The following is a 13,547-nucleotide window of genomic DNA, read 5'->3' on the forward strand; positions in this document are numbered from 1 at the left end:
TGGCACTTATCTTTTTAGACCACCTTTCTTCCCATTTATCTAATTCTCTCCATACTCTCATCGCTACTATCAAGTCTCTAATTTGTGTCTTTAATCCTGTCGTTCACTTTTCTTCTAAATCTTGATCAGTATAATTCAATCTGCAGCTTCCCTGAATCAATTTTGTCTTGGTAAAATCCACCTCATCCCTTCGTGCCAACTGTATCAATGCTTCAGGAGCTCGCTTTGCATTTTTAGTAACATCCTTAGCTACAAATAGCAACTCGCTTGGGTCATATGTTTCAATCCTGTTCAATGGCAGATTCCCTTCTATCACTTCATCTGTTTCAGCTTTTAGTCATACCAGATCTATCAAAGGTGCCTTAATTGCCACTTGTATGATTCTCTGACCTCTTTCACTTCCTGCTTCTTCCCTGCCACAACTTTGTGCTCTCCTTAGTCCTACACCCTCATCCCTTCTCACACCTGGGCGACTTTCTCTCTCACAACTTCGACTTCTCCAATGGGTACCTTCACACAAATTCTGGGGTTCGACCATTACCCTAGGTGTTTCTCGTCTCATGTCCAGGTCCTCTCTCTGTATCATTGACTCCCTCACCGGTCTAACCCACATTATAATGTCTGACCTAGAATTTGCCAAAGCTCCTGTTCGTCTTCGTTCCGATCCACTGTCCATTCTTGACGGATCAGCCATAGCTGGCAGTGGAGTACTAGCTTCCACTGGCATCTAAGCCATACCTGTTCCACTCATTGTAAGACTCCCTCCAGACATAGTCTCTTCTCCTCCTGTTTGTTGTTGACTTCCACCAGCCCTCTCTCTAGAGTCAGATATTGAAACCACAGGTCTAATAGTAACTGGCACCGTAAGAGCCTCTGGTACCCGCATGGTACATGCAGAACTCGCAAAACAGGGGGTGGAATTGCTATTGCATATAACAAAAAATATACATGCACGCTCGAGCCACTAGTAATCCCGGAGTGTGAAGCTGCATTTTTTAAAATCTGTCTGAATCCCAACTTCACATTTTGTGGCATTCTTATATACCGGCCTCCCGGAAACGGTACTAAATGGGCTATTGAACTGGCCAATTACATCACCCCTTTTCTTTTGGCGTCAAAAAACTTCTCTACTATTGGAGACCTAAATCTTCATCTAGAAGACAAATCAAATACGACTTGTACCAATCTGTTAGAAGATCTTACAGCACTAAATATCCATCTCCTAAATTCAGGACCTACCCATAAGGCAGGACACTTACTGGACCCACTACTGTCGAACCTCCCACAACTTACCTGGAAGGATACCACTCCTGTGTGTTGGTCTGATCATTTTTTAATTAAATTTACTCTCAAACCACTCATTGCTTCCCCTGACCATAATATGTTACCGGCCTCCCTAAGGAAAAATTGGAAATCCCTAGATATCTCTAAACTTAACATGGAACTCAGTGCGAACCCGCCCAAAAAGAACCAAACCATGGAAAGTTTTGCGACTGCCACCCAACTATGGCTTACCAATGTGGCTGAGTCCTGTCTACCCACTCCCAATTCCGAAGGGCATTATACATCGCCCCCCCGCCCCATGGTTTAATGACTCACAAAAAGAGCAAAAAACCAGATGTAATGCTCTTGAAAGAGCATGGCGCAAAGACTTTGACCCTGACAAAAAAACTAGGTACCATGCAGCTAGAAACCTCTACCATACCGCATGTAAAAAAGCACGTGCCGTGTATGTAGCCAATACCATCACGGGAGTTGTAAACAAAGCTAAAAATTTGTTTAACACGGTCAAAGATCTTGCGGGTGCGCAGACTACAGCTCCATCACGCCCTTTAAATGAGAAGCAATGTCAGGACCTAGCCCAATTTTTCTCTGATAAAATCGATAAATTAATCATTGAGATAGATAAGAACAATTGTGACACTACTTCAATGGACAAATGGGAGTATACTCCGACCATAAATCAAATCCTACAAAAATGGCCGCCCATTACAATCGATACTCTTATCTCCCTCATGAAGTCGATTAGATCTGGCTCTCCACAGGACCCCATTCCTATCAATATAATAAAACTATTGGACACGCCCGCCCTTGAAATTATTGCAGACACTTTAAATTCATATCTAGAGTTGGCCACAGTTCCTACCCTATGGAAACATGCCATAGTGACCCCACTGTTGAAGAAACCTACAGCAGATCCGGAACAATTGGCCAACTATAGGCCCATCTCACTCCTCCCAGCTTTTTCCAAATGTCTGGAAAGACATGTACACTCAGCCCTTACTCTTTTTTCAGATGAATACGCCCTTCTCCACCCTACCCAGTCAGGATTCCGAGCAGGTTTCTCCACAGAGACTGCCCTATTGGGAGTCTCTGAAACCATCAGGAAACTCCTCGACGACGGTCATACGGTTGCGCTTATTCTACTCGACCTAAGCGCAGCCTTTGACACTGTGTCGCATAAAAGGCTACTCACCACGCTTGAAAAAAATGGAATCTGTGGAATTGCCCTGCAATGGATTAGATCATTCCTGAGCCAACGTACATACCAAATAGCATCTGCCGCTGCATGCTCTGGACATTTCAACTCCCCTCATGGAGTACCACAGGGCTCCATCCTCAGCCCGCTCTTTTTCAATCTATATCCTAGACCCTTAGCAGATCTAGTGGAAAAAGCGGGACTCACCTTTATGACGTATGTAGACGACTCACAAATTGTCTTTTCATTGACTGAAGCCCAATCATCATCTTCGTCCTCTCTTAAAGATGGTCTCCTAAACATCTTCAACTGGATGACAACTAACCAGTTGAAATTAAATGGAGACAAGACGGAGATCATCCTCCTGGGCAAACAGCCAGAGCTCTGGAGTACATCACACTGGCCTGCCCAGATGGGTGATCTTCCAACACCAGTGCCTCATGCAAGAAATTTGGGAGTAATTCTGGACAATACACTGTCCATGAAGCAACAGGCTAGCAAAGTAGTGGGTCTCTGCTTTACCATCATAAAATGGCTCAAGAAGATCCTGTGGATGCTGCCTATCCCCATGCAAAAAACAGTAGTCAATGCCTTAATTACATCCCGGCTTGACTACGGGAACATCTTGTATCTGGGGGCAAACAAGGCAGTCATAAAAAGATTGCAGCTGGTACAAAATACGGCTGCCCGACTCCTTTGCCATATACCTAAAAACACCAGCGTGCCCCCCACTTGCGTGAACTGCACTGGTTGAGGATGGAAAATCGTATTAGATTTAAGGCCTTAAACTACATGTTTAAAATCAAAGCAGGTACCGCTCCTAAATACCTTCAGACACTAGTTCATCCCTATATCCCAACAAGAAACCTACGGTCTCAATCAGCTGGAAAGTTCTGTGTACCTAGATTCAAGCTTTCCAGGATGGGAGGAAGATCCTTTGCCCATCAGGGTCCCACTATCTGGAACTCACTACCACTTCACATACGAAAGGAGGGAAGTCTCTCCAGGTTCCGTAAAGGGATAAAGACCTGGTTTTTCGATCAGTAACCTTGAACGACCTCTGCTATATTATTACATACATGATGTTGTGTTCTTAGGCGCCGGGAAACCCTTTTTTGGGTAGCTGTCTGCGCCATATAAGTTTAAAAAATAAATAAATAAATAAATATCGTTTGACTCAGCAGCTGCATACCCTATTCCTCCAGATCCTCCTGGAATTCTTATTCCCACTGACATACTCCTGTTGTCTGATCCCATACCTAAAGAGTCTTCTGTTTTCGGCGTCTTCTCCAGCTCCGCTCTGGAGTCACAAGGTGGAAGACGTTCTGCTAGCAGTCTATTAAAAAAACTATCATCTGTATCACTGTCCTCCTCTGTCCTACTCTTCTCCCCATACCCTTCCACTAGGAACCTGAATGAATACAATCGTTCTCCCTCTATGGTGTCTACTCTCCATTTCTTCAGCTGTGCATCCCACCTGGCATCCTGATATGCCTTCATTCCTTCCTTCGTTCTTCCCTGTGAAGCATCTCTTCTCTTTGCCATTGCTGCTCTCATCCATGCATCTAATGCCTCAAATTGCATTGGTCTAGGCCGAGGTTTCAGGGAAGACATCACTCCCCTCAGCTGGTATAGCACCTCCATCCGAAATGACCCATAACAAGGGAACGCCAATTCTCCCTCTTTCTCTGTAATCTTATGCCAATTTTGAAGCCACACTATAGTATGGAGTCCTACATTTCTTGCAAAGGAATGTGCCGGGATATCCTCTGGTGGAGCTTCTTCTCCTACCCGTGTCACCAACCCTGTGTTGCCTCTACACAAATCTCGCAACACGATAAAACATCTCATTGTGAAAACAAATTATTTGCAATCCAACCTTCGATATTCAACTCTGGACGAACTTCCACCAATCACAGCGCGGCGTTACACCAACCGACTGACGTCATAACTCCCTCTTCGTAGCGGCTCACCTCCTTTACAATTTCACCTTGTACACTCGCTCACACATTCGTACTACAAGTAACTGTATGTCAAAAAATTATTAACCAAGTAACTGCTTCAAAAAACAGTCACAATAACTTACAGTTACATAAACAAGGAATTGTCGGTCCGCTAAAAGAATGATAGAACACTCTTACAAGAGCATTCGCCACTGTGACCCCCGATCTACTTTGGTCACTCAGTCGCAGTAGTCCACCCCCGGTACCTGAGGCTTTGTACTGCAACGTACTCCTGCATTCACACAAAGTTCCATATCACAAGTGGATCGTCGATAATACTTCACGACACCGATAATATTGATCAGACAATTAAATATACAAACTATCCCGGGATCTTGGACTTCTCTTGAGTTCGCTCACCCAACTTCCTGATCCGCACGTGTCCGGACAAGTAAACCGATTAACCCACTGTCACTTAACTTGCATTCCAACTTCGCAAGACAACACGCAAATAATTAATCACCACAATCTAACACACCACACAGTTTCATACTCACGCTACCACTGTTTCCGCCACACCATCCGCATCCGCCGACCTGCATCAATCTTCGTCATCGCCTTCGTCTACTCCAAGTCCAGAGCCCAATTTTCTTCTGCTTTTACTCTAATTCCTCATTCTCCCCTCACTTTAGAGGGGATCAAAACAATTCAAGATTATACTTACAAATTAGTCGTGGGTTAAAGTACTACAGACTCTGGACTTCATTTGATGGGTTTAATATAAGGCCAAAAATAACTGAATATAAACACACCTTAATATCAGAGTATATAGGTACATAAAAATCAATACAGATTTAAGTCTACGAATATAATTCATTCGGCATAAAAGGCATAATGTGATCAATCCAAAATCAAGATGCAACACAGAATAGAAGCTGAGTCAAATTCTTTTTTCATTGAGAAGAAAACAAAAAGTATCTTTCCCTACTCTGCTCTCAATGAGGATTCTGCCTATCTCCCGTGTATCATACCCCAAAGGTGTCAGCACGTGTTGACTTCCTAAGAAGTACTCAACGTTAAATGGGTCTGATAGCTTAAGGCAATGGAGCTCATTCTAAGATACTCCTTCTTCTCCGAAAAAGCAGACGTCTCTCGGATCTGTCCCTGCGCATCATAGAAAATACAATGTTTAGCCCCCCAATACGTCACAGATTAAACTTTTCAGTTGCAACATTTCTGTACTTTTCCACAGGAGCCGTGTTGTTCAGCTTGTTTCCAGTGGCCTTGGTTCCCAGATCAGCCAGAGATGAAAGGCGTCCTGCCTTTTTGCCTACTAGTCTTCTCCAAAGACATTCCGGGTATCTCCTTAAATCTAAGAATAACAAGGTCGAATTCCTGCACCAGCAGTAGGATGAGAACATACTATCTAAGAATACAAAGAGGAGTCATTAAATTAATTCTTGAGCAACCAAGGAGAATAGAAACTAACAACAACCTGCAATTTGGGCCTACAATTCAGGCAACTTAACCTAAACACGAATTACATTGCACAAATAATATTTCATCCTGCAAATTATACATACAGGAATTATAGGTTTCTTTACTACATACAGGGTCCTATTTAAATGTGCAACCTACATTTCGATGTGGATATTACTTTGAATAAATGCATCTTAATAATCGTGAAACACTGCAATCGATAAAAATACATGTGAGTGTGTTTAAACCATGAGTATAGTGCACCCATACAATTCAGAGTGCTGTAGGCGCTCTATCATTTCCTATTTCCCCAATATCCTACCCCAAAGGTGTCAGCACATGTTGACTTCCTAAGAAGTACTCACATCAAATGGGTCCAATAGCTTACAGCTATTGAGCTCGCTCTAAGATGCTCCTTCTCCTCCGAAATAAGTAGAAGTCCTATCAATCTGTTCCTGCGCATCATACAAAAAGACAATGTTCAACCCACGATATGTCATTCATGGACACCCTCCTTCAGTAAGTTTCCACAGAAGCCTTTAATTAAAAATGATTCTCTTCCAGTGGCCTTGGTTCCCAGATAGGCCACACACGAAAGGCGTACTCCCTTTTCGCCTTCCAGACTTCTTCAAAGGCATTCCGAGTTTCTCCTTAAATCTAATAATAATGAGGTCGATTTCTGGAACCTGCAATAGGATGAGAATATAATGTCTTCAAGCACAAAAAGGATTCATTTCATTATAATTCTTGAGCAACCAAGGAGAAACGAAACGCAAATCATCCTACAGTTTTGGCCTCCAATTCAGTCAACTTAAACTAAATACAAATTACATTACACGAGTATAATTTCATCCTGCACATTTCACATACAGGAATTATATGTTTCTTTAATACATACAAAGGCCTTCTTAAATGTGCACACTACATTTTGATGCTAATCTAACTCAAATAAATGCATCTTAATATCGTGAAACACTGCAAACGATAAAAATTTGTGTGAGTGCTTTTAAACCATGAGTATAGCGCACCCATACAATTTAGAGTGCTATAAGAGCTCCATCAGGTGCATGACTCGAGGTTTCAATTTCTATAATAAATGTATTTAGCATTAATGATTGTATTGAAGATGTGTCAAACTCACATGCTACATTTTCATTTATTTATATATAGCAGTATTGGTCAGGTTGTCAGACTATTATTGTACACAAAAGCCATTTGTTATACAATAATTTCACTCACTGCTTGCAATGCCATGCAATAGTTTAAATAGATATAGCAACGTAGCCACATTATTTAATATTAGATGACCTAATGAATAGTTCCTTTCTAAATCTAGTGTACTGTAACATGTCTGGTTTTCCAAATTCATATAATATTCCAAGATAGATATGGATTTTTGGAAAGAATTGACTGTTGCTTCTATTTATTTTAGAACTGTATTAGAGATATTACAGATGCCCTCATTGGACTTTGCAATAAAAGACAAACAAAAGACAAAACATTAACCAAGGAGCAAATAATGTCTACAGTTGGAGACCTCTTCGGAGCAGGTAAATATTGTTTTTGTTATTTGTGAAGTAAGTAGCAAAACTTACAGACAGCATTTTAGTAATTGTTCTTTAACCCCTTCGACGCTCATGACGAGCTGAGCTCGTCATGAGTTACGCCTCTCGTACGCTCATGACGAGCTCAGCTCTTCATGTAACGCGGGTTTTTAAAAACCGCCGCGCACAGCGGGCATACCGCTAGCGCGCATGCGGTTAAACAGGTTGCGGTGAAACATCAGTTATCATCAGCTAAATATTTTCAGACCTAGTAAATGAACTCAATAAAATTGACCATGGGAGATAGTTGCAGGCAATAGTATGGTTGAAGTGTTTTTAAATGCCCACATGATTTGACGGTGTGTGTTTTTGTCTTTTCCTGGTTCCACATGCATTCCCATGAACCTTCTTACGGGTAGTGACTATTGGAACAAAAACATGCTTTCTTGTTGTATTATAGCAAATATCACTTATACTAGTAACGGTTCTAAGGTTAATCATCACTTTTTTTTCCACAGAGTTTTATATAGCACAAACTTGACCCGGTATCTGGTATCAGAGCGCTTTACATAGCACCAGTTGCGTTACATGAGAACACATTCATTTTTGTTAGGCACAGGGAGATTAAGTGATTTGCCCAGAATCACAGGATGTTCAGCGTCATTGTTGAGACTCAAACCCGGTTCCCCAGATTTGAGGTCGACCGCCCTAGCCGTTAGGCCGACTCCTCTCCCCAAATGACACATTAAATCCTTAATGATACATGGACTTTACCCAACCAACACAGGTTTCACCCACAGTGAATAGTGCTAGCGACCTTCTCAGGGGGTTTGTGGTTTTCTTCATCTGTTCTTTCTCTTTGTGTTATAAAAGGATCTGTAATACCATTCTTGATTTGGTCCTGTGTACATCGGTCATTTTGCAGTCCAGCCTTCTGAGATATCTAATCGACTTGAATTCACTAAGGATTGTCTAGCAAGTACAAGACTAATTTGAAAATGGATACTTTCCTAGTGGTCTAGGCTGAACAAGTCATGAACAACCATCATTACAAGGTCTCCACTGTACTGTGAAAATAACTATTGGGTTAACCTTTTTTTCCCTTTGATTGTCTCTCCCCCCTCCATTTAATTTTATATTCAATCATCATGTTTGCATTGAAATGCCATAGCATGGCTAAAAGCTATTAGAATTCTGAAAATTATTTAACGTCTGGCACACATATTTCTATTCTATGGATTTTCAATGGGAGTGCAAGAGTGCCTGATCCATGCCAGACCATTATGATATCCAAATAAGGAACCTTAACAAACATTTAAACACAACGGAAATCACCGATAGACTAGGTGATTATCCTGAATGTGTGGGATTTATCCTGCCCTCCAAGACCTTACATTTGATACCATTGTCATAAATAATACATAGCATGCTTACTTTAACCATGCAGAATAAATATTCCTTTGTTTTCCCTAGGTTTCGGCACTGTATCATCTGCTCTTCAGTGGATAGTTCTGTATCTGTTTCACTGTCCTGAAGCGCAAATCAAGATCCATGAAGAAATTGGTAACATCAATATATGAGAACAGTTTAATATTTATAAATTATTGACCTAAATGAAACATGATTTTAAATACAGGCAAAAAAGCTGGCATTTTCTTTGCAGATGAACAGATTGGAAACACCAGGCTCCCAAGGTTTGAAGACAGAACTAAATTACATTACACTGAAGCTTTTATCAATGAAGTCTTGAGGCATTCAACCTTTGTGCCATTTACGTTACCTCACTGGTAAGTGAGTACAAGGATCTTCAATCCTGCATGCCTTTAATCTGGATTCCTTATGACTGTTAAAGAAGATAGGAACCAGTTCTGCCAACACTGTCTTAAGAGAAGATTGTGGATGCACAACATCTAAATCTATTTATCCAAGTTGTTCATTTAGTGTATGTTTATATTGATTACGAGCTTGTAACAAACTGATATTGTACATAGTAATGCAAAAAATATCAATAGCAAGGTGCATACTTGAGTTTAGAACATAAAACCTCATCATATTGATAGGCCACTGTCCTATTTTATTTAAGTTTACGTTTTACAAGTCAGCTGGTTTCTCCTCCCAGTATACGAAAATCTAATTGCTCTGTCACCCTTTTTTGGTGGGCAGTGGCTACATAAGGGCTAGTCAAAGTATACACCCCTAAATTACATGCTCATCTGCTTTATTTCTCTGTGACTCATCTCATTTTCATTAGCTGAGGGATACCCATTATATGGAGTCTTGAATGCGCCCACCCATCAACTTGGCTGTTTCACTAGCCCTTTTGCTACAACAGACATTCCGTCCCCGCGACAATAATGGCCCTAGCTATGACTATCTGCACCACATAGCAGAATCCACCTAAAAGGGTCCTGTTTGCCAATGGCTGTTCACCTTTTAGAGCTGAGAGCTGCAGCTATGCCAGAGTAAGGCAAGGTACATGGAACCGTGTCTAAATGAGAAATACAGTTAAACTAGAAAGGTATAGGGCCAAAAAGGAAGTTGCATAGAACAAGAAAATTGATCTAACAAAAAGAGGCAAATGACTAGAAACAAGGAGAAAGGGAAGCATTATATAGTCTAGATTCAATATGAAAATGTGAATGACAGGACTGTGGGGGCAATAACATAGAGGGACAGGCATTTTTGGCAATGGAATAATGGCAAAGGACTGCAGAGGCAATGAATATGAAAAAAGCAGGATTCTGAAGTCAATAGTGAAAAGCGTGACCGGATTGGAAATGCAATCTTAGGCAAAAATGTAGAAGTAGATGGACAGGATTCTGGAGAATGAGAAACAAGGTCTTGACTCTGTGGGCAATGAGAATGCCATGGACAAAGCAGTCATCTTTGTGGCAAAGAAGAACATGACTCCTGAGGCTACAAGAGAAGGTGCGAGTTATGGCATTTTAAACCATGATAGTGAAGGAAAGGACACTGGTAAATTTGAAAGAGGGATAGGTTGAGCGGCGCAATGTGAAAAAAAGGAGAATTCACTGGTGGTTATCAGGTAGGTACAGAGGCATGAGGCAATCCACTACAAAGACATAGCAAATAAGGGAACACGAATGACACACCTATGATGGACTGTTGGCCCAATTTTCATTTTGAGAGCTTTTGCAGGTAAACATTCAACAACCAGTACCAGCCCTCTATGAATCCTCCTCTGCTCCCAGGCCTCTGGTTCCTTACCTCCACTACCTTTTAATCTGCTTCAGTTATTCCACCACCTACCATACCCAGATTCAAAAGTGTGCTGAGAGCTCTCTCACAGTATGGCACATGTGTTGGTTCCATGGCAGACCAAAATGGTTGTTGAAGTTCAAAGTGCTCTGCAGACCAATGGTCAATGGTTCTGGATCTGAGGTGCGTGAATGAGAGAAAGGTGTTGGTCGCCATGTTCTTTATTAGTGCCATGTATGATGTCAAGAGAGTCTGCAAGTAGGATAATGCTTCAGTGACTGATCACATTATACACATCTAGTGGAAAGCGATGAAAGTGTGAATTTAAGTGAAGACAATAGGTGTGAGGATAGGCTCAGAATCAGTATATACAAATCAATATGGTGGTGGCCTTACAGGTACTTGACTCCTATATTATGCAAACAGCTATGACGTTCTCGCTCTTCTATATTACAAATGATGTTTCATGGATTTGAGTTTCTTTGACATTTTTTCTATAATGTGCATGTTGGTACTGGAAAGCAGCTACCATTGTGCACAGCAGAGGGGTTTGAAAGATATAATTCTGCCCTTTGTAGCACTTTGCATGCAGGGGCAATATGGCCCCTTCTGTTTAGGTTGCAAACTTTTCTGGCTGCAGGGATGAGAATTTAATGTAGTTTGGAATTTGAGTTTTTAATCAGACAAACCTACAGTCTATTGACATAGTCCAGTCTTTCTATTACTCGAATTAGAGAGACCCATACTAGAGCTATATGCAAGAAACCCAGGTAGAGGTAAATGGTTTGGAGGATTCTCATTGTGTCAAATGAGTCACTAGTCACTTTGGGATTGAAGAGCGGTGTTAGAGTCCTTAATCACTATAATGTTTTTGACTTCAGTCAAAGTGATAGCTGCCTGACCCGTATTCTGAGTCAAGGGGATATGGAGCTGTAGTTTTGCTATGAGCTACAGGTGAGTATTTCTGTATTTGAAGAATTGAGCTTGAAATGATTCTCTAGCATCCATTGATCTACAGTTAATAGGAATTCTCTGATTCTTGAAGATCTTACCTGTGAGGGTTTTTTGATGTTTACAATGATTTTAGTGTCATATGCTTAGTAGTTGTAGGTGTAGTGTAAAAACTTCACATGTTCCAGATGAGGGAGTAGGCAAATGCTGAAAAGTAGAGGTGCGATATTATAGCCCTTGGGAAACACTTGCTGAACTAGAGAAGGATGAAAGATTCATTGGTGATACTGAGACAATTTGGGGCCAGTACTGTGAGGTAGATGTGTATCTAGTTCAGTAGCTTGCCCTGGTATCCCACCATCATATAGCCTTAGATCTGGTAGCTAGTGGGTCATCCTGCATCATAACCTAATAATAGGTCAAGTTATCATGGAGCAGGGAGGCGGAGCTAGCCATGCTGGAAAATGGCCGCACTGTAGGTGAGCTCTTCCGACGAGACAACATCATGAAATAATCCTGTGTCACTGAACTACTAATATGCCGCTAAACTAAAAAAAAAACTGCACACCAGAGATATCCTGTTAACGTTTGCTGTATGGTTACCTGCCAAATAACCGTCTGGGAGGTTGCGGTGAGAAAGATCAGGTCTCGCCGAGAGGTGGAGCTGGCTGAATCGCACCGGACATCGCGCTGCTGATCCCACGCAAGTCCGCAGTGTCATCGGCCCGTTGTAGACCTGAGGGGGAAAGCATTGCAGCAAGGATCGGTGAGTGACGGGAGAACGCGGGGGCTGGTGCGTGACCCGACATCCTCCATCCGCGTTTGCTGTTGCCACTGAGTTTCTCGGCGGCTGAGAGCAGAGGTGGCGGAGCGCGAGCCCCCGCGGTTACCCCCTCTGAGGAGCGAACAGCTGTGAGGCAGGACCGGCATCGGCGCCCATGAAGTAGAGGGGACTGCAGAGGCGACGGCCATGGTCAGACCCCGCCGTCAACTCAGCGGCACACTGGCATAGAGGCACTAATTAAAAGAGCAGTAACCCGGGGCGTATACTGGGAGCGGTGATGTAACAGCGCGGCGGGCAGAACTGACCCGCGTTATACGCTGCACAGTCAACCTATTGGCCCCTAAGCTGAGACTGTGCAAAGGCCATTGCTGGAACGTAAGTAAAGTGGCCTGAAGCCTGGCTTCCTGCATAATTGCTCCACTTGGCCTTGGTGGTGCCCTTAGCCTGCATTGACAATATAATACAGAGGTGCAGCACATTTATGGCTGCCTAGCCCATACAGCAGAAGAAGCGGTGATGAACCTCAGCTGCACTCTGGTATCTGTATAATAGGACTGTGACGGTGTCCTGTAAATAAGAAGTGGGACTACTGCCTCACCACTCTCTACAGCCTTTCTGCACATATTTCAACAACGGATTGCCTGCTGTGATAGTTTGCCGCTGCACCATCAGTGCGGAATGCCCAAAACTGCTCTGCTCTGGATTGCTTCAACACCAAGCATCATTAACATATTAACGGAGGTGGTGAATATAAAGGAGAAGTGCTCGCTTCGCTGTGTGACATCGCTGGTGCCGTTTGACCTGCCCTCTACAAGTAATTAAGTAATGGGGAAGCCGGACAAGCACCAACCTAAACTGAACTTTGAACAGCAGCGGAAGGTTCCAGAAATGCACTCTGAAGGACCTGAACACAGCCAAACAAACACTGCAGTCGCGACGGGATCGGATACGATGGTGGACTTCCAATCAATGTTTACGACGATACAATCAACCTTATCTAACATAGACGGGAAAATAGACTCCATAACGTACCGTGTGGACCGCATGTCCGAAACGTCTGGATAAACACACCGAACGTATCGACATGGCTGAGCGTCGTATATCAGATGTGGAGGACTCACATCAGCAATTGGATCGGAAACAGACTA

At 42.5% G+C, this 13,547-nt stretch overlaps 1 protein-coding gene across 5 annotated transcripts in view; it reads left to right on the plus strand.

Moving 5' to 3' along the window:
- LOC144818399 (cytochrome P450 1A4-like) overlaps nucleotides 1-13,547 on the plus strand; it is a 167,093-nt gene that overhangs the window by 103,219 nt on the left and 50,327 nt on the right. For all 5 annotated transcript variants that reach the window (XM_078675768.1, XM_078675771.1, XM_078675770.1 and 2 more), the window contains 3 exons: nucleotides 7,334-7,451; nucleotides 8,919-9,008; nucleotides 9,109-9,232. In XM_078675768.1, the coding sequence (XP_078531894.1) occupies nucleotides 7,334-7,451; nucleotides 8,919-9,008; nucleotides 9,109-9,232 (332 nt within the window). The remainder of the gene's footprint in view (nucleotides 1-7,333; nucleotides 7,452-8,918; nucleotides 9,009-9,108; nucleotides 9,233-13,547) is intronic.

Source organism: Lissotriton helveticus, chromosome 2_1 (genome assembly GCF_964261635.1).
Source record: "Lissotriton helveticus chromosome 2_1, aLisHel1.1, whole genome shotgun sequence".
NCBI lineage: Eukaryota > Metazoa > Chordata > Amphibia > Caudata > Salamandridae > Lissotriton > Lissotriton helveticus.